Source organism: Candidozyma haemuli, assembly GCF_002926055.2.
Source record: "Candidozyma haemuli strain B11899 chromosome Unknown G_2014730914, whole genome shotgun sequence".
Taxonomy (NCBI): Eukaryota; Fungi; Ascomycota; class Pichiomycetes; order Serinales; family Metschnikowiaceae; genus Candidozyma; species Candidozyma haemuli.
Window position 1 is genome coordinate 1,058,964 of NW_020289905.1, and position 27,145 is coordinate 1,086,108.

General features: G+C 44.8%; 8 protein-coding genes across 8 annotated transcripts; 5 read left to right on the top strand and 3 right to left on the bottom strand. All coding sequences in view use genetic code 12, as the record gives it.

The window, feature by feature from the left end:
* Positions 1-46: 46 nt before the first annotated feature.
* Positions 47-3,595, bottom strand: CXQ85_004538 (uncharacterized protein; the record flags this gene model as incomplete). Its single annotated transcript, XM_025488152.1, has 1 exon — positions 47-3,595. One exon carries the CDS (start codon positions 3,593-3,595, stop codon positions 47-49), a length of 3,549 nt encoding a protein of 1,182 aa, XP_025341960.1.
* A 2,230-nt stretch (positions 3,596-5,825) lies between these two features.
* On the top strand, positions 5,826-7,238 carry CXQ85_004539 (uncharacterized protein; the record flags this gene model as incomplete). Its single annotated transcript, XM_025488153.1, has 1 exon — positions 5,826-7,238. One exon carries the CDS (start codon positions 5,826-5,828, stop codon positions 7,236-7,238), a length of 1,413 nt encoding a protein of 470 aa, XP_025341961.1.
* Positions 7,239-7,258: 20 nt separating this feature from the next.
* CXQ85_004540 (uncharacterized protein) lies at positions 7,259-11,472 on the bottom strand (the record flags this gene model as incomplete). Its single annotated transcript, XM_025488154.1, has 2 exons — positions 7,259-10,830; positions 10,857-11,472. 2 exons carry the CDS (start codon positions 11,470-11,472, stop codon positions 7,259-7,261), a joined length of 4,188 nt encoding a protein of 1,395 aa, XP_025341962.1.
* A 1,510-nt stretch (positions 11,473-12,982) lies between these two features.
* CXQ85_004541 (uncharacterized protein) lies at positions 12,983-17,155 on the bottom strand (the record flags this gene model as incomplete). Its single annotated transcript, XM_025488155.1, has 1 exon — positions 12,983-17,155. The coding sequence occupies one exon, from the start codon at positions 17,153-17,155 to the stop codon at positions 12,983-12,985; it is 4,173 nt and encodes a 1,390-aa protein (XP_025341963.1).
* An 863-nt stretch (positions 17,156-18,018) lies between these two features.
* LTV1 (Ltv1p) lies at positions 18,019-20,328 on the top strand (the record flags this gene model as incomplete). Its single annotated transcript, XM_025488156.1, has 2 exons — positions 18,019-18,164; positions 18,924-20,328. The coding sequence occupies 2 exons, from the start codon at positions 18,019-18,021 to the stop codon at positions 20,326-20,328; spliced, it is 1,551 nt and encodes a 516-aa protein (XP_025341964.1).
* A 1,510-nt stretch (positions 20,329-21,838) lies between these two features.
* On the top strand, positions 21,839-22,819 carry CKA1 (casein kinase 2 catalytic subunit; the record flags this gene model as incomplete). The annotated part of the gene is made up of 1 exon (XM_025488157.1): positions 21,839-22,819. The coding sequence occupies one exon, from the start codon at positions 21,839-21,841 to the stop codon at positions 22,817-22,819; it is 981 nt and encodes a 326-aa protein (XP_025341965.1).
* A 361-nt stretch (positions 22,820-23,180) lies between these two features.
* CPR6 (peptidylprolyl isomerase) lies at positions 23,181-24,275 on the top strand (the record flags this gene model as incomplete). The annotated part of the gene is made up of 1 exon (XM_025488158.1): positions 23,181-24,275. The coding sequence occupies one exon, from the start codon at positions 23,181-23,183 to the stop codon at positions 24,273-24,275; it is 1,095 nt and encodes a 364-aa protein (XP_025341966.1).
* Positions 24,276-24,659: 384 nt separating this feature from the next.
* CXQ85_004545 (uncharacterized protein) lies at positions 24,660-25,433 on the top strand (the record flags this gene model as incomplete). Its single annotated transcript, XM_025488159.1, has 1 exon — positions 24,660-25,433. One exon carries the CDS (start codon positions 24,660-24,662, stop codon positions 25,431-25,433), a length of 774 nt encoding a protein of 257 aa, XP_025341967.1.
* Between the last annotated feature and the right edge of the window lie 1,712 nt (positions 25,434-27,145).

Sequence of the window (27,145 nt, forward strand, 5' to 3'; positions counted from 1 at the left end):
AGCATATTTGTATATAGCATTGAATTAGCATACATTTCATTCTCCATCAAACGCCTGCGTTGATGAAGCTGAAGAACAAACTATTACTATCCTTCAACAAGCTCTGCGGACTACCAAACTCTCTGACCTCTCCATTCTCCAAAGCCAAGATCTTGTCTGAATCCAAGACAGTGTCTGTTCTATGGGCAATAATTAGAACCGTCTTTCCCTTGGTCTTTGTAGCTAGAACTTCTTGAATAAGCTTATCTGTTTCAGAGTCAACTGAGGCAGTTGCTTCATCTAGAACAAGAATCCTGGAATCCTTCAAAAGTGCTCTAGCTAGGCAAAGTAGCTGCTTCTGGCCACCAGAGAAGTTAGTCCCATTATCGTTTACTCTGCTTTGCAAGCCATTTTCAAACAGCTGTATCATATCAATGAGCTTTGCATCTTCTAAGGCTTTCCATATTCTATGAGTAGGGTATTCATTGAAAGGATCAATGTTCTGTCTGATTGTGCCCAGAAACAAACATGGATCTTGAGGAATGATACTGATGCTTTTTCTTAACTCATCAAGGTTTAGTTCCTGGATATCTTTATCGCCAATAAGTATTCTTCCCTCTATAGGGTTCATCATTCTGAAGAGAGCTAGTACTAGGGAACTCTTTCCAGCACCTGTCCTTCCAACAACACCTATCTTTTCACCAGCCTTAATAGAAACGTTTATATTTTTTAGAACAGGTTCTGACTCTTTGTACCCTGCTGAGTAGTTCTCGAAGCGTATGTCACCAGAAGTTGGTAAGCCTTTCTTATCATCCTTAGGCCCCTCTTCAGGAACAAGAGTAGCGTACTCCAAACACCTCTCCACTGCAACTGAGTCCGTAGTCAACCTTGTGAGTCCTCCAAGTATAGCTCTAAACGAACCAGACACTGTAAACGCATAACTCATTACCATTCCCACTGTTCCTCCAGTTACTTCTGCCCTGTTAACCACAAAATATAAAGAACAAAAGAATAAAATGCTGGAAGTGAAGAACAGTAGTCTTATGGAAAGCCACTGCTGCAAACATAAAGTCAAGAGTTGGGTTCTTGATTGAAAATCGTTATCAGCGTATTGAACCTTCTCAAACCAGGTTTCCTGACCGTAAGCTCTGATAGTGCTTGCTCCATCCAATGAAGCTTGAACTAAGGAAAAGAACGGTGCCAGAGCACCAGAACTTAAACGTTTAAACTCCCTTTGTGCTGATATGTAAACAGCTTGGTAGTACCAGAAAGCTAGGACTGTGGTGAACAAAAGGGGAATGGTAACTGGACTGTTATAGGTGATCACCATGACAGTTACAACACTGGAAAGAAAGTCTCGACATACGTTAAAGACCACTGATGGAAGCAGAGTTTCACAGACCTCAAGATCCTCACCGTACCTTGATATGATTCTACCCACTGGAGTAGTATCGAAAAAGGCCATAGACGAACCAACCAAACCAAAAGTCATTTTTCTGAACATATACTGTCCAGCGTCGATTGCTAGTTTTGATATCACAAGCCAGCTGCCTAGGAAACTAACAAGCTCTGTAGCAATACCAAATAAAGCATATCTAGCAGAATACTCAAGACTTGGATTGTCAGACCAGAGCTTGAGCCAGTTCCTGGTACTGGCCAGCAGCATGCTTGACAAGATGGAAAGGGCAATGGAAAGTATGAGAAGTGGCACTGAACAGGATTTGATATAATCAAGGTAGGTACTACTCAGAACTGTTCCTTTCTGTGACCTCTCAACTACCCTTCCAGACAATCTTTCAAGATGTTCTTTGAATGGATCGTAGTCAAACTGGGCTGGAGCAATCACAGAAGTGCTTGCTTTCTGAAGGAGACTATTAGGTTCCTTGGAAGCATTTCCAGACAGTAACCATCCAATACCTGGCCATCTCGATCCACCAGCATGGGCAGTCATCTTCCCTTCCTCTAAAGAGTACACTTTCTTTGCCATACCTAGAATTGAAGTGTTGCTTGTAGCTAGGACCACAGTCTTACCATTTAGAAGTCCCTGGGGAGAAAAGAGCTGTTCAATGAGCTTTCTAGCCACATGGTTATCCACAGCACTTAGAACATCGTCAAGAATTAGTATATCTGCCCCAGAGTATACAGCTCTTGCAAGTGCTACTCTGGCTCTTTGACCGCCAGAAAGAGATGTTCCTTTTTCTCCCACAACCGTGTGTTCTCTATTAGGAAGCCTTTCAATGTCTTCCTGGAGCTGGCAAGCGGAAAGAACTGTTTCAAATGATTCCCTTTGGTAGGCTTGTCCAAATAAAATGTTATCTCTAATTGATCCGTTCACTATCCATGGAGTTTGACTCACATAAGCCACCAGACCGTTTCTGGTAAATTTTTCATTATTGTTGGACAGTTCTAGCTCACCAAGAATGGCCAAGAGTAGAGCTGACTTGCCTGATCCAACTTTGCCAGTGATACAAGCAAGCTCTCCCTTCTTTATATCTAAACTGATATCCTTAAGCGCTATAGTTTCCTCCTTCTGCTTGCCCCAACTGAAAGACATATTGCTTATCTTGATGGCACTATTGGAGTCGTCAGTAACAAAACCACCTTTAATTTCTGGTGCATTCATAAAAGCAGTGATTTCTTTAATTGACAGTCTAGCGTTCCGGAAAGTAGATAAAAGCTGCGGCAGACTGGTTAACTGACTCTGTAGCATCAGAAGTAGCGTTAGCGTTGGGAATATAATATCTGTAGTTGTTTGCCTGGTTGAAAGGCTTCCTTGTAAAGAAAAGGTCACAAATGAAACAACAAATGGAAGGACCAGCCACGAAAGGTTTGAAAGTCGATTCCATGTTTTGAGTCCTCTTTTAGCAGGAATCTCTTCATCTTCTCTTATAAAGAAGAGCTTCCTTATAAATACACTCTCCCAAGCATATAGCTTGATGGCTTTCATGGATGAGAAAAGCTCGTTCACAGCCTGATCTCTTTTAATCTTCAGGGTCCGTAGCTGTTCTAGTTTGGAAGCAGATAGCTCGAAAATGTATGAATTTAAAGTAATGAATACCAGTATGGTAAGTAGACTGCCCAATATTGCCAGTCCTAAGATATTCCATAATGAAACTAAGCATACTAGAAGTTGGGCTGGGATGAGAACTAAACTTGAAAGATTATCAGCAGCAGAACTTACCCTTCTTACATCTGAAGTAAGGAGTGTAAGCATTCTTCCATAGGAGTACTGTTCCTTGGATTGTGGTGATAAGCGTAGGAGTTTCTTATACATCATGGCCTTCAATGAGGATTCTATGGCGATGTTGAGCTCCTTGGATTTATACGCCTCCAATGCTTCCAAGTATGTTGAAACCATTGAATTGAGGTATATTGCAAGGGAAATAGCTATTCCAGAAGATACAGAATAGTCAGTATGGTCAATGAACCGTATTAGTCTTGAAAGAAGGTATGGCTTCACGAAATCCAGCAATTGCTTGAGGAAGCGAGCTAAGAACGATAAATAAGCGTTTGAGTTAAAGGATCTGACAAGAGCAACTGTAAGCAAGTTTGGGTTGATAGAGCTGGAATTACCCACATGTCCTTGTAAAGCTTTAAAGACACTTTCTGTCTTCATCCTGAAAGGGTCTTCCGAGAAGTCTCCATACCTAATTTGTCCATTATTATAGGCATTATAGATGGCAGAATTAAGCCAGGAGAGTGAAACGCTTGAGTAAGCTCTTCTAAGGCTTTTTATTGTAAGGTAGCTGTACTGGCTTAAAGTGTCTAGCGTGATTCTTTGTTTGAGCAAATGGGCCAGTGAAAGAGTGTTTTTAACCCAACTCAGAATATAATTTAGTGCAATTATAAAAGCATTGAAAGCATTAACCGTCGTTAGTAGGGCCACAGAATTGACAAAGTCTGTAAAAAGAGCTAAACCTTCTAAGACACCATGAAAGGTATCCAAAAAAGAACTGGACAGCGCATTGTTAGCATAAAAAGAAGGGCAATTCAGGGACGAAAACAAATAGTAAGGACGGTCAACTAACCTTCTGTACGATCCCTTCGAAGCTTTCGTTCTGTGGACACCCTTATCTAGGAACACCGCCAATCCTGTCAATGTCACCAAACAAAGCAGGACACTCGCTAAGGACTGACCAGTAACATCCAAATTAACATTCATAGGACAAAGATATGAAAATTTGTTTATACTTCATCATACGTGCCAATGGAAGTATATATATCATGAGATGCTTCCCCACTGTACCGCGTCTATATATCCACCGAAAAGCCATACAAATAGTAGAAGGAAGCTTAGTATGGGGAAGCAAGAAGACTTAAATTCTAAAAGAGCTGTGGAAACCGCTGAGTAGCGGTTCCTTCCGTGGCTTTCGTGAGATCTAGGGACCTACTGGCCTGAGCCAATATTGGTTACCATCCATGCCCAATTGCAAGTCAATAAGTCCAGAACCGCCTCAAAACTCTCCTTTGTCTACTTTACCCGGGACCAAAGAAAATAATCAAAACCCTTGGGTAAAACCGGTCCTTGGCTACCCCTGGGGCAAAAATCTCGCACAATTCACGCTAGGCATTAAAGGTGTGGAAAGTTCACTAATAGAAGCTGGATTTTCGGGATTTGCTCGAGGAAATGAGTCAAATTGGATGTTTAGTGTTTTTACGAATATTCACTTTATTTCAGCTACCGTTATTATCCCCTTCCACTCTTCCCCAAACTCCAACGGTCACCAAGGTTTATGCGCTTTGCGTGAGACCTATGCAACCCAGAAGCCACACAAGTATGCAACACCGCCGTTTCTGCCTCTTTTGGTGGAAAGGGAGCTGTTCGGGACGTACTTTGGGGTAAGCAGGGTATTGCTTCTTAAGGCTATTTGACTTCATATCGTGCACTTTCTGTCCTGGTGGTGCCAGTTGGTAACGTAGCTGGGAAGGTACGAGTACTGCCAGAGGGTAAGTTTTGGAAGTTTTTCAAGTGATTAGTGGTATGTATTACTTTTTACAAAAAGGTAACATGTCTATCGAATTGATGCCAATTGAGGTATTCCATTACTCTACTACATACTATGCTGAGCCATGCCAAGCTTAGGGAAGCCCCCAAAGTGGTACTTGATACGATAATTTAGGAAACATATCTTTGTTCTAATTCACAAGAATGGTAGAAAGCTAGGATAATTTTCATAAGCTGAGAACACTGACTGATGAATGGTACAGCTTTATGGCACTCGCTAAAGTCTCTACAAGTGATGTATCCCAAGGACCATGGCATATGTAACAGGTTCAACTACTTTTATTTTGAAAAAAGAGTAGCTCGAAAACAGCCCTCTGTAGATGCTTCTACACTTTACTTTACCCAACTTTTTAGGTCACCATAGTAAAGAACAGATAATCATTCACTCCATCACCATTAGCCTCTTGCACTCCATACCAAAGCCACGATGTTTCCAGTACATCAAGATTCTAAAAGAGAAATCCACAAGCGGCAATTAACAGAATCCAAAATTCGACTCAAACTCACGTCTACTTCACTTTTTCCTATTCCCCAGACTTGTCCAACCCACCCATCCAACTTCTCCAACGGAATTGCCCATTTGCAGCCATTCCGTTGAGCTACATCACCAACACTCCACCCCCCTCCCCCCTCTTATCAAACGCAAGATCTACTCTTCAAACACACTTTATTCCGTTGCATATATTCCGTCAACCTTCTTTTTCCCCTTCCTCTAGTTTCATTGTCAGGTTCCATCGTGAATAACCTGCCAAAACCGGTATGCGCTAAGATAGCGCACTGATAAGAGTGAAAAATTATATATACCCTACAACCCATCGGTGCTGCAAATCAACTAATTTCCATGGATCTGGCGCTTCTAGAGGTCCATCCTCCTTCTTATGGAGCGCTTCCCACGACGGAAAAGTCGTTAAGGCTGGAATCTGGCTTTATCGCTAGATCTCTGGGTCCTTTGATTGTCACGTTTGTGCTTCAGTTCTTGCTAGAAACAACCACCATTTTCGTTTCTGGAAGGTTGGGACCGGACGAGTTGGCTATAGTGTCGCTTGCGTTGTGTTCGCTTAATATCACGGCGTTGGCGTTTTACCAGGGCATGAGTACTTCGTTGGATACGTTCTGCTCACAGGCGTTTGGAGCAGGCAAACCACTAATGGTGGGTGTATACTTCCAGAGATGCTCGTTGATGATGCTTTTGGTGACGGTGTTTCCGTTGATGCCTGTTTTCTGGTACTCAGGTCTGATTTTGAAGTTGCTTGTGCCGTCAGAAACTCTTGCAATGGAGTGTCAGACGTTCTTGAGGATCATGATGTTCGGTACGCCTGGTCTTTTGTTCTTTGAAACGGGGAAACGGTTCTTCCAGGCTCAGCACTTGTTTAATGCGGGCACTTACGCTTTGGCTGTGGCTGTTCCTATCCATTTCGTGCTCAACTGGTTCCTTGTGTTGCACCCAAATACTGGTTTAGGGCTTATGGGAGCTCCTATTGCATTGTCATTATCGTTCTGGATATCCTCTCTCGCTATGCTTGTTTATGCTTTCTTTTCCAACGGCAAGCAGTGTTGGGGCGGTTTTGATATCCAGAAAGCTTCCACCAACTGGGGCCCTATGCTTAAATTGGCCTTGCCTGGTGTGGTTATGGTCGAGGCAGAGTACTTGGCGTTTGAGGTGATGACTATCTTGGCAGCGTCTTTTGGTACTACATCTTTGGCAGCACAATCTATAGGCTCCAATGTGGGTGCTATGGTGTTCCAGATCCCCTTTGCGGTGTCGGTGGCTGTTACCACTCGTATAGGGCACTTTATTGGGATCCCAGATACCAAGGCTGCTGTTTACATTACAAGGATCTCCTTGGGTCTAGCAGCTTGTATGGGATTGTTCAACTTTATTGTGCTTTTCATGGGCAGAACAGCTCTCTCCAGGCTATACTCAGACGATGCAAATGTCATTACTGCCGCTAGCAAAGTCTTGATGTTGGCAGCCACCAACCAGTTCTGCGATTGCATTAATATTGTATCTGCTGGAATCCTTAGAGCTCAAGGAAGACAAAAAGTCGGCTCTTACCTTAATCTTGTATCATACTACATAATAGCCCTTCCTTTGGGTTATGTTCTTGCATTTGTTTTTGACTTAGAGGTCTACGGTCTCTGGATGGGTCTTATATGTGGTGTTTTCGTACTTGCTTGTGGCGAAATCTGGTGTATACTTCGGAGCAACTGGGACCAGATTGTTGTGACTTGCAATAGCAACCACGACTCGTAGTCGAGAACTTTACCTTTGCATTAAACACCGGCTTTGACCAAACTGTGGAATAGACTGTGGGGGTTGTTCAACAAGGCTTCTGGAGTATCAAACTCAACCACTCGTCCATCTTCCAAAGCCAAAATCTTGTCATACTTTAATACGGTGCTGGTTCTATGGGCAATAGTTATCACCGTCTTGTTCCTCGTCTTTTCCCTGAGAACCTCTTGAATGAGTTCATCAGTTTGTGAGTCCACAGAAGCTGTTGCTTCATCCATAAAAAGAAAACTGGAGCTCTTGAGGAGTGCTCTCGCCAAACATAGAAGCTGTTTCTGTCCACCAGAAAGGTTAGAGCCATCTGTACCCACCTTGCTTTCCAAACCACTATCAAGAGCTTCCACTGCTGTTTTCATCTTTGCATCTTCCAAAGCTTGCCAGATCTGATCATCCAGATGTTCACCAAAAGGGTCAAGGTTTTCCCTAATCGAGCCCTGGAATAGAAATGAATCTTGGGGAATAATACCCAAATGGCTTCTAAGATCGTGTAGTTTCAAGCTCTGCGTATTTACACCGCCAATGGTTATTGAACCACCGATAGGCTTTATCATACGGAAGAGTGCAAGCAATAAGGAACTCTTTCCGGCTCCTGTTCGTCCAACAACACCCACCTTCTCTCCAGCTTTAATAGAAAGGCTTACTTCTTTGAGAACTGGCTCAGAATCATTTTCGTAAGTAGCTGAATAGTTCTCGAAAACGATCGATCCGTTGGAGGACCAATCTGATGAAGTGCTAGTTAAGGTAGTACTCAGTTCCTCAGTTACAATCTTGGAATACTCCAAGCACCTTTCAACAGCAATAAAGTCTGTGTCAATGCCAGTAGAAGAACTCACAAGCGACTTTAGTGTCATGGTTATACTGAAAGCATACCCCATTGCAAAACCAACAGTTCCACCAGTTACTCCATTTACACCACTCATCAAGACGAAGTATACGGAAATAAGTAGCACAATCACAGCTACCAAAGCCTGAAGCCTTGCAATAAGCCATCTTCCAGCTGCATACGATAAGTAGTCTGCCTGAAGCTCGAAGTTCATATTGGCATGCAATATCTTGGTAAACCGGTCTTCTTGTTTGTATGCTCTTATGGAATCAAGCCCAAGAGCTGTTTCTTGGTAGTGGGAGAGAATTGGAGCTGAGGAAGCCGAAGTGAACCTGCCAAACTCTCTCAGACTGGCAAGGTACCTTGCTTGAGCATACTTATAAGGAATAACAGCCACTGCTAGAACAGGGAAAAGAGCTGGCGAGCTGTATACCAACACTATAGCTGTAACTGCCGCTTCCAGAGAGTTGGTAATAAACCGTAGTATCTTAACAGGAAGAACACCTTCGATTTTATCGATATCTATGGTATACCTGGCTGTGATTCTGCCCAAAGGCGTTTTATCGAAAAACACCATAGGTGAGTTAACCAAACCAGAGGTCATGTTCTCGAATAAACTCTTTCCGCTGCCCAAACCAATTTTTGTTTTGATAAACCAGCCTCTGGCAAATTTAACCAATTCACCAGAAGAGCCGATTAAAGCGTAGCCAAGAACGTAGTAGAGCACTGCCTTGTTCTCTCCCAGTGGTGCTTTATGAGACCATAAGTCTAGCCAGAGTTTCGTTCCAACCGAGAACAACTCTGTCAAAATGGATAAAACAGCTAGAAATACGACAAATGGTACAGAACATGCTTTTGCATACCCAATGTAGACTTCTCTCAGGATACCACCTTTTGATGTCTTTTCGACAGGTAGTTCTGACCGTTTGGTAAGTTGGGTCTTTAGAGGATCAAGCGTAAACTCAGCAAGTTTGCTATCAAATACGAAGCTTCTGAAATTAGAACCAGTATCTGTTGGTGGAATATCACTGTGGGTACTGAAGTATGCCTTGAGTTTCTGTAAACGACCTGGAGCCTCAACCACATCCTTATAACTTGCCTTTTCAACCAAACGGCCATCTTCAATTAAATAAACCCGATCTGAATGAGCCAAAACTGTCGAGTTGTTTGTAGCTAGTAACACTGTTCTGCCAGCCAAAATGCCCTTTTTGCTGAACACTTCCCTGACAAGACTACTACCCACATGGTTATCCACAGCGCTTAAAACATCATCAATAATAAGGACTTCAGCTCCTGAGTATACTGCTCGTGCTAAAGCAATCCGTGCTTTTTGGCCTCCAGAAAGAGAGAGGCCTTTTTCACCAACCAATGTAAGGTCTTTCTGGGTAAGCTTTTCTATATCGACGCTGAGCTGACAAGCTATAACCACCTTATTGAAAGCCTCTGTATTATACTCATGTCCAAAAAGTATGTTCTCTCGGAGTGTTGTGTTGGTGATCCAAGGCGTCTGACTGACATAGGCCACCAGTCCATTTACTGTTATTGGTCCTTTGCCAGCTGACACATAGAGGTCACCAAGAATAGCAGATAGAAGAGCCGACTTGCCTGCCCCGACTGTTCCCACAAGCGATATAAATTCTCCCTTTTTCACTTCTAAATGGATATCGTGGAGAGCTTGTTTTGTCTTTTCCTGGTTGTCTGGGGCTGTCCAGGAAAATGATAGACCAGGGACCTTTACTGCAATGTCAGGCTGGGAAGGATCCTCCAGAACAATATCAGCAATCTCTTCAGCTTGAAGAAACTCAGAAACCTTTCCTAGTGCTAGTCTGGCATTCTGGGTGAATGTGATATGCTGTGGAATATTCAATATCAAGCTTGGCAACATCTGGAGTAGATGAATGGCAGTAAACATGATATCAGAAGTCAATGCCTTTTTGGAAACAAGACTATACCATGCTAGAATGACAAACGACGCTAAGAACGTCAGAAATGGTGAAATAAAGTTCATAATAGAATTCCATGTTCTGATCCCAGTTACAGCAGGTATCTCTTGGTCGTTTCTGATTTTGAAGAGCTTTTTCACCATAAAATCCTCCCATGCATAAAGTTTTATAAGCTTCATCGAAGAGAATAAGTCAATGACGGCCTGACCTCGTTTATCCTTCACAGCCCTACTCTTCTTCATGTAGACTGTGATACAGCTGATAACATAAGTATTCAAAGGAATGGAAATGGTCAAAATGATAAGTCCTCCAACAGTAGACCATCCCACAAGCCCACGTAAGAGAAGTAGGCAGCTGAGAAGCCGAAATGGGGTTGCAAGGATAGAATTGAGGTTAGACGAAGCTTTCCTTATGGCAGCCATGTCTGAATACACAAGGTTATGGATTTTCCCCTGGGGATACTTTTCCCTGGCCAGTCTAGAAAGCTTTAGGGTCTTTCTATAGATGACTGACCGTAATGACGTGCAAACGGCATTAGAGAACCTAGTTGACGCAGAACTTGACCAAGTGGTAAACTCGGTCATTGCAAGAATGGAAATAAAGAGCTCCAAGGCAATAATAAGACCAGGCTTCGTGTCTGGCTCGGCTCCAACATACCTCCTGTCAATGAATCTAATGAGGTTTTTGAGAAGGTAAGGCTTGACAAACTCTGAAGCACGAAAAAGAAAGTGAAAAGCAACAGCCCGGGCTGCCAAAGGGTAGAAAGCCTTTGCAAGGGCAGTAACCAAAGCTTTTTTGAAAAGTCTGGCTTTGCACCTAGCTGCTTTTGAAACTCGGTATCGTAATTTGCTTTCTGGGAAATGGCGTCCTCAGGCAAGTCTTCAAGCCTGACAAAACCGTTCTTGTAGATACTTTCAATTGCCGGATTGAGCCATGAAAACGATATATTGGAGTAGACAGACGAAGCGGTCTCGAAGGCGGAAGTGAAGGATCTATGTCGACTCAAGAGGACTATCTCGAGCACTCCTAGAGTGATTTGACCCAGCAGTAGTAGAATCTTTGGCAAAATAGGAATTGGATACTTCAAGGTCTCAATGGCCTCAAAAGACCAATAAAAACCAAGCAACACATGGGACTTTCTAGTTATGGAGCTTTCAACCAACTGGTGTGGAAAGATTGCAGCCAGGCTAACAAAGACCGGTATAAGTTTAGCCTGACGTTCAGTAGAGCCCAAGTGTCCTAGATATGCCGTTATCAATCCAAACAACACAACTCTAAAAACATAAATTGGATTGCCTTTTTGTATACCATTAGTATGAAGGGTATTCCTGTAAACCACTAGAAAGCCTAGCGTAAGGGCAGCTGTGAGGTATCTTAACGGATTTTCCAACGATTTACCAAACAAGCTGTATTTAGTGGCCTCATAAGACATGAATTGAGAGGAAATAAAAGGGTAGTTTGTCTTTTGGATGGATATCTTGGGATTGTTATCTTCAGAGCCGTGCGGCTCTTTTGACGTCTTTTTAAGCGAATAAAACTGCAGATCGGTCTGCTTATCGCCAGGTGACGTGCTTTGACAGGAAGTGTTAAGAATTTGGATTTGGATGGTTAATTTTTTGGCTCTTTTTCTCTTAGTAGGTTAATTGGGATGTATAGGAACGACTTTTCACTTCAAAAGCCAATGTTGGAAGAGTCAGTTGGTGTATCTTCAGTGAGTACTTAGCAGTGGGGACTCACAGAGAAGTACAACCTACAACCAGGGATCCAAACCTCAGAAGGGCCAACCGACCTTGGAAGTTCACCCATTTCTTAGAGCTATCTACTTTGAAGAAACAATATTGCAGTTGCAAGAACCTTTAGGGTAGTACTTATTCCAAAAGCTACCTTGAGCTTGGCAGCGTCTTTTGACAGGATGTCTTTTTGCTATAGTTTTTCGTTAACTGTGTCAAACTCCCAAAGAGCTGACCCCTATTTAATTAACGTGTGGCTTCAGGGGAAGGAATATCCACGGACCACAGCTTTTTTCTTTGACGTCAATGTTTGTCCATTATGCATAATCGCATCGGTATCTGTGATATTTGAAGCATATCTTTTGCACCCATTGTGTTTCGGTACTTCTGTAGTGATATCTGCCGAAGTATCAATTCCTTCATATTTTGGTAGTATGAACTTTTTCTGCTTGTTTTTCTTATCTATAGTTCATTATACTTGCAATCCTTATCTACTGTGGTGCGTTAGGGAGCACCTGTCAAGAAGTTACACAAAACCGGCAACTCGATTCCATTTGAAATTTCATGTTTTAGCCTCCAAGCTCTAGATTCGTCTGAAGGAACCAAATCATGAAAAAGTCAGATCAACCCAGGTTCAGTAGTATAGCTCAAGCCACAGTAGCCAGTTACGCTTATGCGTTTCCATGCAAAAGCCACAGCGATCGTAAACTGATAACAACCAGGGAGTTTCCGGTATGGCGTCGGAATTGAGCTATTTCTTCCCGTGGCCCCTGAATGTGTCTTGCAAATGTAGCAAACAAAGGGTAGTGGAAATGGTATAAAAGGAGGCAGTAGGACACCTTCAGAAAAGCATACCTCCAATGAAGATCAACAGAGTATTATCCCTTACAGTATTTGCACTTTACGCTAGTGCCCTTGTCACCAAACAAGTTCCTGGCAATGGCAACAGGCTTGCCAGAAGAGAAGATGATGCAGGGTACGATGGAGATGTTGAGGATAATGGTGTAGAGCTTGAGCGTGTCGCTGCTGGTGGAGTTTCGAAGAAGAGAATTCCAAGTGGCTACGAAGGTGACAATGAAGATAACGATGAGCTTTTGGCTGCAGCATAGAGTTACTAGATATAAGAGTAATACATCAAGCGTTTGAAGAATTGTAGAAATCTACTATATAGTGGAAACAACTTTTACATTGGAATGCTGTACCTTCTATCATTCACGTCTTGGCCTCGATCAAACGGTAGAACAAGCTGCTGGGATCCTTCAACAAGATACCTGGAGCATCAAACTCCACCACTTTTCCATCCTCCAAAGCCAAGATCTTATCTGAGTCTAAAACCGTATCTGTTCTATGGGCAATGGTAATGACAGTCTTGTTGCTTGCCTTCTTCTTGATTACTTCTTGGACAAGCTGGTCAGTCTTAGAGTCAACTGAAGCCGTAGCTTCATCTAAGATAAGTACCTTAGAATCCTTTAAAAGAGCTCTGGCCAAACAAAGTAGCTGCTTCTGTCCACCTGAGAAGTTAGAACCACCTTCGCTGACCTTGCTTGACAAACCATCTTCAAGACCCTCCACTGTTTCCTTAAGGTTTGAATCTTCCAAAACCTCCCAAATTCTTTCATCCAGGTACTCTTTAAGAGGATCAAGATTCTCCCTTACTGTTCCCAGAAAGAGGTAGGAGTCTTGTGGAATGATACTCAAACTGCGTCTGAGGTCTAAGAGCCTCCGTGTTCCAATATCGATTTTGTCGATGGCGATATCACCTTCGATTATTTTTAACATCCTGAAAAGTGCAAGTATCAAAGAGCTTTTTCCAGCTCCTGTTCTTCCCACCACGCCTATCTTCTCGCCTGGTTTGAACGAAAGAGAGATGTTTTGAAGCACAGGCTCAGAAACCAGGTCATAAGTGGCCGAGTAGTTGTTGAAGGTTACTTCTCCATTGGAAAGCCAATCTTTGCTGGGTTCAACCCCATTAATTGCCTCTTCTTCAGGTTCCAAGTTGACATACTCCAAACACCTTTCCACTGGAACGAGTTCTCCATCTAACGATCCAAACGCTCCAGTGATTCCTCTCAATGAGTCAATGATACCAACAGCGTAGCTCAAAGCAAAACCCGCCGTACCCCCAGAAACAAGCCCAGGTCCACTGCTAAACACAAAGTATAAAGAGGTGAATAGGGCAATGGTGGAGGTCAAGAATTGGAGTCTGATCAAAAGCCATCGTGCAACAAAAAAGCCAAAAGTGGCCACTCTTATTTCAAAATCGTTATCAGCATAGATGATTTTAGTAAACCGTTCTGTTTGTCCGTATGCTCTGATGGTTTCAGCTCCTTCTAAGCTTTCCTGGAGAAGCGAGATAAGTGGAGACCCTGTTACACCACTAAGACGTCTATACTCTCTGTTTGCAACAAGATATATAGACTGGTAATGCCAGAGGATCAACGAAAGAATGAGCAAAACAGGTACCACAGCAGGCGAAGCATACACGAGTGCTGCTATTGAAAGCGTTGCAGCAGACAAGTTGGTAAGTAAAGTGAATATACTCTTTGGAAGAACAGTTTCAATCCTAGCGATATCAGTGGAGTACTTGGAAAGAATACGACCTCTGGGCGTTTTATCGAAAAACCTAATTGAAGTTCCCACAAGTCCCTTTGTCATATTCACAAAGATATTCTTTGCAGCATCGAACCCTACCACAACAAGAAGAAGCCAGCTTCTGAGGCCAAGAATCAACTCGAACGAGAAACCGAGTAAAGCGTAGCCAGTAATATAATGCCAGGTTTTATCCTGCTCTTGGCTGTCATCCTCTGCCCATTTCTTAAGCCACAAGTCTGTACCAATACGAAGACCACTGGTTACCACTGAAAGTATCACTACCAACGATACTGGCACAACAGAACAAGCTTTCAAGTAGCCGATATAAACACTTTTCAGGACTCTTCCTTTGGACGTTTGTTCAGTGATTTTGCCTTTGTAAGTCAGGAAATGCCGTTCAAGAGGGTTGTAGTCAAATACGGCAGTAGGCACTTTGGAAATTGGCTTTAGGGTGGGTATAACCTTTCCTTCGACTTCAGGTTCATCGGTAGCTAAAAGCTCTTGAAGTTTGGATCCCTGGTTCGCTTTACCTTCCTTGTAGCTGGCCTGCTCAACGATCTGTCCATCCTCTAGGTAACTTATACTGCTGGAATGGCTCAACACCTGGACATTGTTGGTTGCAAAGATAATAGTCTTCCCTGAAAGCACTCCACCTGCTACAAACACTTCCTGAATAAGTTTCTTACCCACATGGTTATCAACAGCGCTTAGTACATCGTCAATGATATAGATATCAGCACCTGAGTAAAGTGCCCTAGCAAGTGAAACCCTGGCTTTTTGGCCCCCAGATAAGGATACGCCCTTTTCACCTACCAAAGTGTAATCCTTCTCTGGAAACTTATCTATATCACTCTTAAGCTGAGAAGCTTCAAGAATGGTATTGTAGGTATCTTCCTGGAACTCGTTGCCAAAGAGAATATTGTCTCTAAGGGTACCATTTAATATCCAAGGTGTTTGACTGACATAAGCTACCAGGCCATTGACCACTACCAGATCAGCAGTGCTTTGTGTTTCAAGTTCACCTAGGATAGCCCCAAGAAGAGCACTTTTGCCTGACCCTACTCTGCCCACCAAAGTCACAAACTCGCCTTTCTTGACTGAAAAGTTGATATTGCTTAAAGCAGTGCTTTTGGCTTCCTCCAGTTTTGACCACACAAAAGAACCTTTGACTTCCACAGCGTTGTCTGAGTCATTAGATGTAACTCTCCCTTCAAGCTCAGAAGTAGCCAAAAAGCTAGCTACCTTCTCAAGCGATATGTTTGCTCCCAGTACAACCGACAGCAATTGTGGAATTTTTGTAACAGGCACAGCAAGTATCTTGAGCAAGGCAAGGGTTGGAAAGATGATTTCTGCAGTCAACTGCTTCTTGCTGAACCAAGTGTAGACGGTAAGAGTGGTAAAAGAAACCAAAAACGGTTGCAACAGCCAAAAGAAGTTGGCAAGTCTGTTGTAACTGAGACGAGACCGGTTAGCAGGAATTTCTTCGTTCTCCTTCAAATCTATGACCTTCTTCATCAACACATTCTCCCAGGTGTATAACTTAAGAAGCTTCATAGACGAGTAAAGGTCAGCAATGGCCTCGCCCAGTCTGTCTCTCAGTTCTCGGTATATCTTCATACGCCTTGTAATTATTTTAAGTACATAGGCATTTAAAGGAATAAAAAGACCCAAAATGACAAAGTTACCTAACAGGGCACTTCCCACAAGACTCCATAAAGAGAACAAGCAAAGTAGAAGCTGGGCAGGAGAAGTGACGAGCTCTCCGGCCCTACGAGCAGCAACGGCTATTTTGTCGGCGTCTCCACTAATAAGCTGTATGATTTTACCTGTCAGGTATGTTTCTCTGGACTGGCGGGATAAGCGTTGGGACTTTTTGTAGATTATGGACTCTAGGGCAGCACAGACTCTGGAATGGAGGTCAGTGATCTCGAAGGCCTCGAAAAAGGCAACTTCGGTTGCAATTAATGTATCAATATAGATAGCAAATGCTATGCCAATACCATATTTCAAACTAGGTTCTTGACTTTGGTACCGCTGGTCAATGAAGTAGATGAGCTTCTTTAGCAAGTATGGCCTTGAGAGCTCTAGCAAGTACCGAGTCACTTGAAAAGCGTATGATTTTATTAAGCTTGGGTAAAAAGATACCCATAAAGCTTTAAGTAGGAGGTTTCTGTCCACTGGACCTTTCAAGTTCTTCTCGAATATAAGAGCAGCTGCTTCTGAATCGAAGGTGTACTCTTCTTCAGGTAGATCTTCTCTTTGGAATGTTCCGTGCTTGTATGCGCTTTTAAGGGCCTTGCTCAAGACTGAGAGGGTAGCTCTATCAAAGAACGACTTTAAGCCTCGACGACTTGTTTCCTGGGAAACTGGAGGATCTCTTGATATAGATATAAGGACCACCAAGACCAGTTGAGCAATAAAGTTGACTTTCGCATCCAATGGCCTTCTTTCGACGTTGCCAATCAACGACTCAACCACCCAGGCAGTAGAAAGCAAGAACTTTGCAATTGGTGAAGTATACTTTCCAAGAGGAACAGCTACCAATGCCACTGCTGCCAATTGAGGGATCAATTCCACCCTCGTCTCTGCCACAGCTCTGTATCCATAAAATACAACACCTAAAGCAACCAAAATCAGTTTCTGAATGCCCTGGGGTCCCCTAATCTTCAGACTTTCAAAGCCAAACGGGTTCTTATCCTTGAAGATACCAGTCAAGCCAGCAAAGGCCACAGCGAGCCGTAAAAGGTGCCAAAAAAGCCTTTCGTTGCCGAGAGAAGTGAACTCAGCCAGCATGACTTTCGGTTTATTTGCTTAAAACTGACAGTTCCTGGATCATACTGACAGATATACTTGACAGATAACATAACAATAAAGGTATGTGCGGCTGCGTAAGAAGGTGCATTGACGAAAGCAGCCACAACGCGGTTCCTTATCTGCTAATTGGTCCAAATTGTATTTGTGAGATAATGTGGGATTAAAGTGGTTATAAGAGATGATAGTGGTAATTTAGCTATATAGATTTTGGCTTGGTGGGGCCAATTAGTCTACTGATAGAGGTTATAAGCTTAATGTACAGAAGACCAAGACGCCCATTACTTCTTATCTTCCGACCCTACTTGGCAACTAAAACTCGACCTTTATCTTCCAGAAGACCAGAAACACCACTTTTGGTTGTGGCAGTTGATTGAACCAATCCCCTACATCTTTCCAGCACTATTATAGGTGGAGCCACAGTAAGGTATGATTGCCGCCTATGTCTACTAAGCCGTCACAAGCCGTCACAAGCCGTCACAAGCCGTTCCTGCCAAGGTAAACCCACACGTCACAATACCTTAGGGTCTTTTGGCCCATGTAAATGCCACGGCTTAAGTGTGGCTTCCAGTGCACCTTACTATAAGCAATGCGTAACCCACAGCGTCCTGGTTGGTTCTCGGCAGTTTTGAACCACTTTTGTTGATTGTGGCTGCCTGATGTGGCTTTTATCTTCATACTTCTAGTACTGTGGAAACTATAACTTATCCCCTGAGTTTCGGCACCGCTCGAAACCGATTTAAGCTAGGCTGCAGCATCCCTCTCTTCCACAGTTAAAGGTCTCTTGGGTATAAAGCCGGGAACCAGACCACCCAAACTGCCCCAGCTCATCCATTCAAATCCCAATGAAGTTCAACACCGTCTTAGCTATCTTATCTCTTGCTGTGTTTGCCAGCGCCGTTCCAGTCCACAAGGCTCCAGTTCCTGGTGACCCATACGACGGTGATGTTGAAGATAACGACGTTTTGGCGTTGAAGCAGAAGACCACCGAGTAAAGCGCCAGGGAGTGTTTTATAATGGAAATAGCTCAATTGATCAGTATACCTTTAGTGAGTGTAGACTTGTAGAGTGTGTACCATGGCGACTACCCATTGGCTGTGCTTTGTAGGGGGGATTTAAGCCTTTTCTACGCTTTGAAGCACTTATACTGGAATCCATATTAACAGATCTGTTTCTCTTTATCTAGTTCAGTTCATAGCTTGTCTCGACTAATGCGTAGTGACATAGGGTGAAGTGAAGGGACTAAGTGAGTACATAAGCGAACAAGTCAGTTGACATCAAAATTGGTAAATGCTAATGATAGGCACCAAAATCAAAGAGCTTAGTGAATTCTTTAAAAAAGATCATCTCCTCTTGTAGACTGGTAAGTACCTCTTCTCGTCATCCAGTGAGGCAGATATGGTACACACTCACACTCTCTTGAACCTGAAATTCACAACTGACCATCCAATACCTTAAAACTAGCTGAATATTTCAATAAACTCATCTAAAAAATTCCACTGACATTTCTTAGGCTTCTTTTTGGTATACTTTCCAGCTATGGTCCTGCGCTACCTCACCAAGTCCACCCATTTGTCCAAAATGACCACACAAACGTCCAAAAGCACACAATCCAGCAAACCCACCCATATCCCCACATAACCAAACTCCCTACCTTCACCTCCCCATATCATAGCCTGGGGAGGGAAATGGCTGCAAAATGGACCCCATAGTGGGCCTCTCTTGTATACAGTCCCGGCCATCTTTTTAGCGATGAGGAAGACCTACTTCCAGAAACCAAAGAACCTCCAGCCACAAACATGCCCCGGAAGAGATTCGATAAGAAAAACGCCCAGACGTTTTCGGTCGTCCACAGGTCCCACGAGGATGCTCTTTATTTCGACAACGACGCCTCCAAGCACGTGCTTATCCCTGCTGCCCAAAGAGCCCAGGCTGCTTCAGGAACACTCAGCCAGTTGAAGGCCAGAAAGGCTGGAAAGCAGACCTATAGCACTCAGGAGCTTGAGAGCACGCTAGGGAAAGAGGCCATGAATGCCATGAGAGCCAACGAAGGTTTGGCGGCTCAGTATGGTATCTTCTTTGATGACTCCAACTACGATTACATGCAACATCTTAGGCCTATTGGAGGTGGAGGCGGCGATAGTGTGTTCATTGAGGCGAAGAAACCCAAGGAGGAATCCAAAAAGTCGATTGAATCGCTTATCAAGGATGTGCTTCCTTCGGAACAGACGAGAAAGGTGGCTTTCGACGATGAGGAGAACATTCCTGCTGAACTTCTAGGTTTCAACCCTGAAATGGACCCTAGACTTCGAGAAGTCATGGAGGCGCTTGAAGATGAAGCCTACGTAGCTGAAGCTGGCGAAGGTGAAGTGGAAGATGCTGATTTCCTTGACTTGTTGCAGTCTGGAGAGGTAGACGACGAAGAAGACTTCTACGATGACTACGAGGGCGACGACTGGGATTTGGACAACTACCAAGACGAATTTGACGATGAAGCTTACGACCTGGAGCATCTTGAAGAGCTCGATATTCCGTATAATGAAGGTGAGGCGCCAGAAGAGGTTATTGAGGCTGCGGTTCCAGCCGTCAGCAACGCCTGGGAAAGAGATTTCATGAAGTTTAAGAAGGAGACAAAGAATGCTGTTAATGAGTGGGATTCGGATAATGAGTTTGAAGATGAAGAGGAAGACGATGTGGTTGGTGAACTTCCCCTGATAAATACAGCTGCTACAGGTAAGAAGAAGCTGAAGAACAAGTTGAGAAAGAAGATGGGCGCCATGACAGATACGTCGTCGTTTTCGATGTCCTCTTCGGCGCTTTTCAGAACCGAAGGTTTGACGCTTCTTGACGACAGATACGAACAGTTGAACAAGAAGTTTGAAGAAGAAGATCCATACATGAAAGAACAAGAAGATTTCGACATGAGCAAAGAGAGACCTGACTTTGAAGACATGCTTGACGATTTCTTGGACAACTACGAGTTGGACCGTGGTGGAAGAAAACTCGTCAAGAAGGACCGGGAGCACGAGTCCATCAAGGCTGCTGCCGATGCAGCTTCCAAGAGTAAGCTCGCGGCAAGAAGAAAGAAGGAGAAAGACAGCAACGGCTCCGCTTTGGATAAGCTTGGAGGCAGTTTTGGGAAAATGAAGATATAGACAATGGCATAAACGTACACGGAAGGAGATGTAGGGAGCAATGGGTGAAGAGGGTGAAAGGGGTCCAGAAAATGCGGAAGCTACAAGAGGAGGAAGGAAGAAAGGAAATAAGGCTTGTTTCAAGGTTTTACTGGGAATGTAGGCCGTAAGGCACTAAACTAGTACTGGTACCGTTCATGACAGGACGAAAGACAGGGCCAAAGTGGATATATTTAGGCCCACTAAGTATATTAGAGGCTAATTTAGTTCCCCAGTGCTTCGCCAGCTTGAAGAAATACAGCCACAATCAGCTACAGCTGCTAACTGGTTACCATACAAAGACATGATAGCCTTACATCTATGGAAGTAAGGTGGCCTTGAAACACTCCAGTAACACATAATACCGTAAAAAAAAAGCAGTCCCTCAAACCTCCAATCATTTTGGATATTCCTAAATCCATGCCCTGTAAGTAACCCATAGCTCTTCTCTATACTATGTACTATAGACTCTACCCAATTACCACCAACCAACCACCCAATCACTAACCAACCATCCAACCACCCATTCCAATTTTTTTTATCCCAAACCATTCCATTCAAATCACTCCCTTCTTTCGATTTCTCCCACCATTTACCATCCCTTCCCCCCAAACCTTCCCTCCCTTCTTCCTCTTCCATCCACCTCCAGCAAGCCAATCACGTCCACCAGACAGTCCAGAAACACAAAATACCAGCCTCCTTCGTCAACCACCAAAATCACCAAAACCCAAACCACAAACCCCAAAAACAGCCCCCACCAAAATCTTCCAACCACCATACCTCCCTCGTCCAAACCTTCCACCTCTGCCCAGCACAAGTGCCCTGTTCTGCAACCACCATGCCATTCTGAGACATACAGTAAGTGCATCAAGCTTTTCGCAGCCAATTGGTCCCGTCCAGGGCCGCCTTTGTTTGAGCAATAATGTCAGGTAAAAAGCTGATTTTTCTTTGAATACGCCTTACTGGCAACACCTAAGTGTCTTTTTCACTTTCCCTTCCTTTTCCAAACTGCCTTCTCTCTGCCTTGGAGGACCCTTGGTGCGTTTTGCAGCCACACCAATAGACCCACCGCCATCTCCACAACCAACATAGTCGTAAAACCCAAAACCACCCAGAATTCACATATCCACCCAAACTTCCTTCAAAACACCTTCCCACACCTCCTACCCCCTGGAGACCTCCCTTCGGGGTTCCATAGATGGGGTCGTGCGCGGGCCAAGAATCCTCCCTCGCTTATGCCCTTTTCCAAACCCCCCAAAATATAATAAACACCTTATCCTCCAAACCAACCTTCCCAGAGTCTCCTGTTTTGGGTGCTTACTAAATCCCCCAAAACCATATTTCCTCGCCCTGCAAGCCGTGTGACCCCACACTGTTTCCAAAAATATCACGCCGGCTTCTTCGTGTCTACGCCCGCTACCTAGTCTGGTGCCTTCTAGCCTTATTCCTAGTAAGCTACTTGTGGAACCGCCCAGCTGCCAAAACGAAAACCATGTCTGTGCTGTCTGTGTCGCGTGTGTACACGGACGCGTTGGCCACCAAGCCCCAGGCGTTCTGGGACTACGAGAGTACCAACGTTAAATGGAACTCCCAGGAGAAGTATGAGGTGGTGAAACGCCTTGGAAGAGGCAAGTACTCCGAGGTGTTTCTCGGTGTTGACATCACCTCGGGCGATAAGCTTGTGATCAAGGTGTTGAAACCTGTGAAGAGAAAGAAGATCAAGCGAGAGATCCTGATCCTCAAGAACTTGGTGGGCGGGCCCAACATCATCAACTTCTTGGATATGGTGAGGGAGCCCCAGCTGAAGACCCCTGCGCTTGTGTTTGAGTATGTGGACAACACCGACTTCCGTACTTTGTACCCAACATTCACTGATTACGACAATCGCTACTATATGTTTGAGCTTTTGCGTGCGTTGGACTACTGCCACTCCATGGGCATAATACATAGGGATGTGAAGCCCCAGAACGTCATGATCGACCATGGCGCCAAGGAATTGCGTCTTATTGATTGGGGTTTGGCTGAATACTACCATCCAGGTACCGAGTATAATGTTAGAGTGGCTTCCAGGTACTTCAAGGGCCCCGAGTTGCTCGTCGACTTCAGGTTGTACGACTATTCCCTCGACATGTGGTCCTACGGATGCATGCTTGCATCTATGGTGTTCAAGAAGGACCCATTTTTCCACGGTAAGTCCAACACCGACCAGTTGGTCCAGATTGTTCGTGTCCTCGGCTCAGACGACCTCCACAGTTACCTCCAGAAGTACAACTTGACGCTCAGCGAAGAGTATGAAGATTTGGGCTACTACAACCGTCGTCCATGGAAGCGTTTCATCAACGAGAACAACCAGCACTTGGTAAGCGAGGAGTTCCTAGATTTCATCGATAAGCTCTTGCGTTACGACCACCAGGAGCGTCTCACGGCAAAGGAGGCCATGGACCACCCATGGTTCGATCCTGTTCGTCACTAAGTGTGAAAAGAGCCAGCTCTGCCTTGAGCTAGTCCTGAATCTCTCGGCCTGACTGTCCCTGCTACTACTCAGATTCTGCATTGTCCAATGCCTTTGTGCGTCAATGTCACACGAGCATAAGACTTCTGCCAACGTCCCAATTGCAGAATCCAAACTACCTCCTTGCTATCCCCCGGCTACGGCCATGAAACGGCACCGACCCCTCGGGCCCTATCTAGAATGTTTACTTAATAGAATTGTAGAAGCACTAGAAGCTTCGGCGCGGCTAGTACAGGTGCAGTCGGGACCATATATAAGGTAGGACCAAATCCACCATCACCAAACTTCCAAGTTCCAACTTTCCACTATTCAACCACCAATCATGTCCAAAGTCTTCTTCGATTTAACCGCCAACGGCGCTCCAAAAGGTAGAGTCGTTTTCCAGCTTTTCGACGATGTCGTTCCCAAAACAGCCGAAAATTTCAGAGCCTTGGCCACTGGCGAAAAAGGTGTTTCCCAGCTGGGCCATAAACTCACCTACAAAGGCTCTGGCTTCCACCGTGTCATCAAAAACTTCATGTGTCAAGGTGGTGACTTCACCAATGGCGACGGTACGGGTGGAGAGTCCATCTACGGCGAGAAGTTCGAGGACGAGAACTTCCAGTTGCAGCACGACAGGCCATTCCTTCTTTCCATGGCCAACGCTGGTCCAGGCACCAACGGGTCTCAATTCTTCATCACCACCACTCCTACGCCACACTTGAACGGTAAGCACGTTGTGTTTGGTGAGGTTATTCAGGGTAAGTCTATAGTGAGACAGTTGGAGAGATGTGAGAAGGGCGAGAACGATAAGCCTAAGGAGGACTGGGTCATTGCTGACAGTGGCGAGCTTCCTAAGGATTATGTTCCTGAAAAGCAGGTGGTTGCTGACGACGGCACTGGCGATGTGTATGAGGCTGTGTTGGCTGACGACGATAAGGTCGATGTGAACAAGCCAGAGACTGTGTTTGAGGCAGTGAAGTTTTTGAAGGATTTGGGTACTAAGTTGCTTAAGGAGGGCCGTGTCGATAAGGCTTACGCTAAGTATATCAAGGGCACAGAGTACCTCTCTGACTTCTTCCCTGAGGATATGAGCCAGGAGCAGATCGACGAGAAGAACAGCTTGAACGTGTCGTTGTTCCTTAATGCATCTTTGGCTGCTATCAAGGACAGGAAGGGTAAAGACGCCGTCAAGGCTGCTGAGCAGGCATTGCAGTTTGAGGGTATCACCGATGCACTTCTGGCCAAGGCCTGGTACAGAAAGGGCCAGGGCTACCTTTTGGCGAAGGATGAAGATAACGCCCAGGATGCATTCAACGCTGCGCTCCACTTGTCTCCCGGCGATGCTGCCATTTTGAAGGGTTTGGAAGACGTGAAGGAATTGGCTCGTGTGAGAAAGGAGAAGCAGAAGAAGGCTATGTCGAAGTTCTTTGCCTAAAAGAACCCCCAAGCCACGTGTAGAAGCCGGCTTCCATGGTGCCGATCGAAGCCTACGGAACATCCCACGAAAACGTCATTATATCCTAAGGCGATAACGCTGTTGAGCCCCTTTTCGGGTGCCCCCTCAGCTGCAACTGCCATTGGCCTTCTATAGATTCACCGAAAGCGGTCATGCACTGGAAATAAACTAAAAAGTTAAAAAGACAAAGAGTCTAGGGCTGGGAAACTCTAAATCTCCATTCGGTATCGGTATCTCGGCGGTATCACCAAATCGGGCCACATCCCCGGCCAGTGCTTCCTTGCAAGCTATCAACTACTTAAACACGTTTTTTGTGCCCTTTACCATTCTCACCATCCAGAAAACTAATCTATCGTTAGAATCATGGTTTTAGCTATTGTCACCGGTGCAGCCAAAGGTATTGGGCGTTCTGCAGCTCTCCAATTGAGCCAGGACGGTTTCGAAGTCGCTGTAATCGACCTTCCAGATAAAGAAAAAGAGGCCCAAAGCGTTGTGGCCGAGATCAAGAAGGCTGGCGGCAACGCTGCTTTCTATACTGCTGATGTGAGCAAGAAAGCTCAGTTCGAGAAGGCTGTTCAAACTGCCATTGCCCAGTTTGGCACTTTGGACGTTCTCGTCAATAACGCCGGTATCAGTATCATGGCGCCTATTGAACTTATCACTGAGGAAGACTTCCTGAACATGTTCAACGTGAACATTATGAGTGTGGTTTATGGTATGCAGATTGCCATTGCTGAGTTCAAGAAGACCAAACATAAGGGTAAGATCATCAATGCTGCTTCTTCGTTATCTCACCAGGGCATGCCTACTGTTGGCGCTTATGCTCTGTCCAAGGCTTGTATCAAGAGCTTGACTCAAACTGCCGCTAAGGAATTTGCCGATTTGGGAATTATGGTCAACTGCTACTGCCCAGGACCTATCAGAACCGACTTGTTCGAAGGTATTGTGGATAGGAGTGTTGAGTTGGGCATTGCTACTGCCCAGGAGGTGGAAGACGTCCAGAGAAACGGTATGCTTTTGAAGAAGTTCGGTACTACCGAGGAAATTGCCGATATCATCTCTTTCTTGGCCAGTCCAAGAAGAAAGTGGATCACTGGCCAGAGCTACACTGCCGACGGTGGATTGAACTTCACTTAAGCGGATAACCATCCACGCTTATCGTAGAATGCGTATATGTTAAGTATGATGACGTTTTGATGAAACACTTGTATTTCGGTTCGAGCCAATAAACGGTGCCTATGGCTTTCCATTGCCGTTTGACGTTTTTGGACCTGCAAAGCCCCTGAACACTTTCTGTGGTCCTATTGTGACGAAACCTGACATGGTGGATGTATGTAAGTTTGGTGATAATGCATCTGGACCCTTGGAGGCCGCTTTGTTTTCGGGATTTTTCCACCGCTGGGCTTTCGGAACGCCCAAACGACGTTTCCGATCCCTTTTTACAGATTTTCTGACTTTCTATACCACTTTACATGATCATCCCACTTTTTGACTTTTAGCAATATACTGGTAAATGGGTGCGAAATATGTAAAACAGTATACTTTACGGAACAACTACAAACCGAGAAAACGTCAAAACGCCTTTAAAAATCAGAAACACGTAGAAAAGTCCCGAAAGTTGTTCCGTTGGGGTTCTTCACGTCTCCCAAGCCTTCCTTACGAAGGTCTGGCGTCTACAGCGTCCGAGAGGCTTAAAAAGGCTTTCTGCAAAAAAGCACTTGTAACCCCACCAGAAAAACAAACAAAGCTACTCAGAGGTATTGGAAGTCTCTGTTTTTCAAAATTTATATGGTCCACGTAGCCCTTGGTCCACGTAGCCCCTGGCACCCCCCTGGTCCAGCAACTCACTTCTACAGGTAAGACACTTGCTTAAGTGGACTCCTCAGCACTTTTTTTACCCACAAAGCAACTCGAACCAGCTATTGCACCTCGAACCAGCTATTGTGCTGCTTGTCAAGGCAGCGTCACTTATTCTCCGAAACACGTCTCTCGTCGACCAACAATCCCCCAAACCCCCAAAGCCATTCTTACAGTGAAGCCTCACGCCTCAGGCTCCATTCCCCATGGGCCAACAAAGGGTCTCCACCCGGACAAAAACCTGAAACATGGCGGTGAAAGTTCCGAAACAGCCGACTTCTTGGCAAGGTTATTTGGAAAAACGCTCGGTTACAACTGGCCGTTATGAGGTCACCGACGCAATGTAACCTATTTCTTCAAGTCAGGTTACAGAGAGACAACCTGAAACTTTCCGTGATTCCCACCGAACTACGCAAACAAAATGTCTCACTTGCAAACTTGCATCACACCGGCTGACGGCAAATGACGCCAGAGGTCTCCACTATTGTCCCTTTAAGGTTTTTATGTGCATCCATGTTCGGGACTCCGTGGGGTCTTATGTAGTACAGTGCACCTGAGACACATTAAGAACCCGAGACAAGAAAAAAACCGGCAGCCAGAAGCACTGAACCGTAGCAAGGAGATCACAAGGAGATCGCAAGGAACTGCGGAGTCGATTTTATTTAGGAGAAGCTACACTTGGAAAGGTGGTGTGACTGGCGGCACTACCTAGACAGCAAGCAGACGGTGCTTCCAACCACAAAAGACCTTAAATTTTTGTGAAAAGGCAACTGTAGGCATCCCGTCCCGATAGGACTTCCCGCATGGCGAAGGCTGAGGGGATGGCCATGCTATTTGCAATGACAAAACTGTAATTTTGTACCCTAGTGTGTCCGGATAAACCATGGCGTATTTTTTCCGCAGGGTCATTTTTGGGCGCCTCGAGCATGTAGTTGCGCGCCCCGCCCTGGGTGCGGTGCATTAGCCTTTCAGGAAAAACCCTGCCCCGGAAC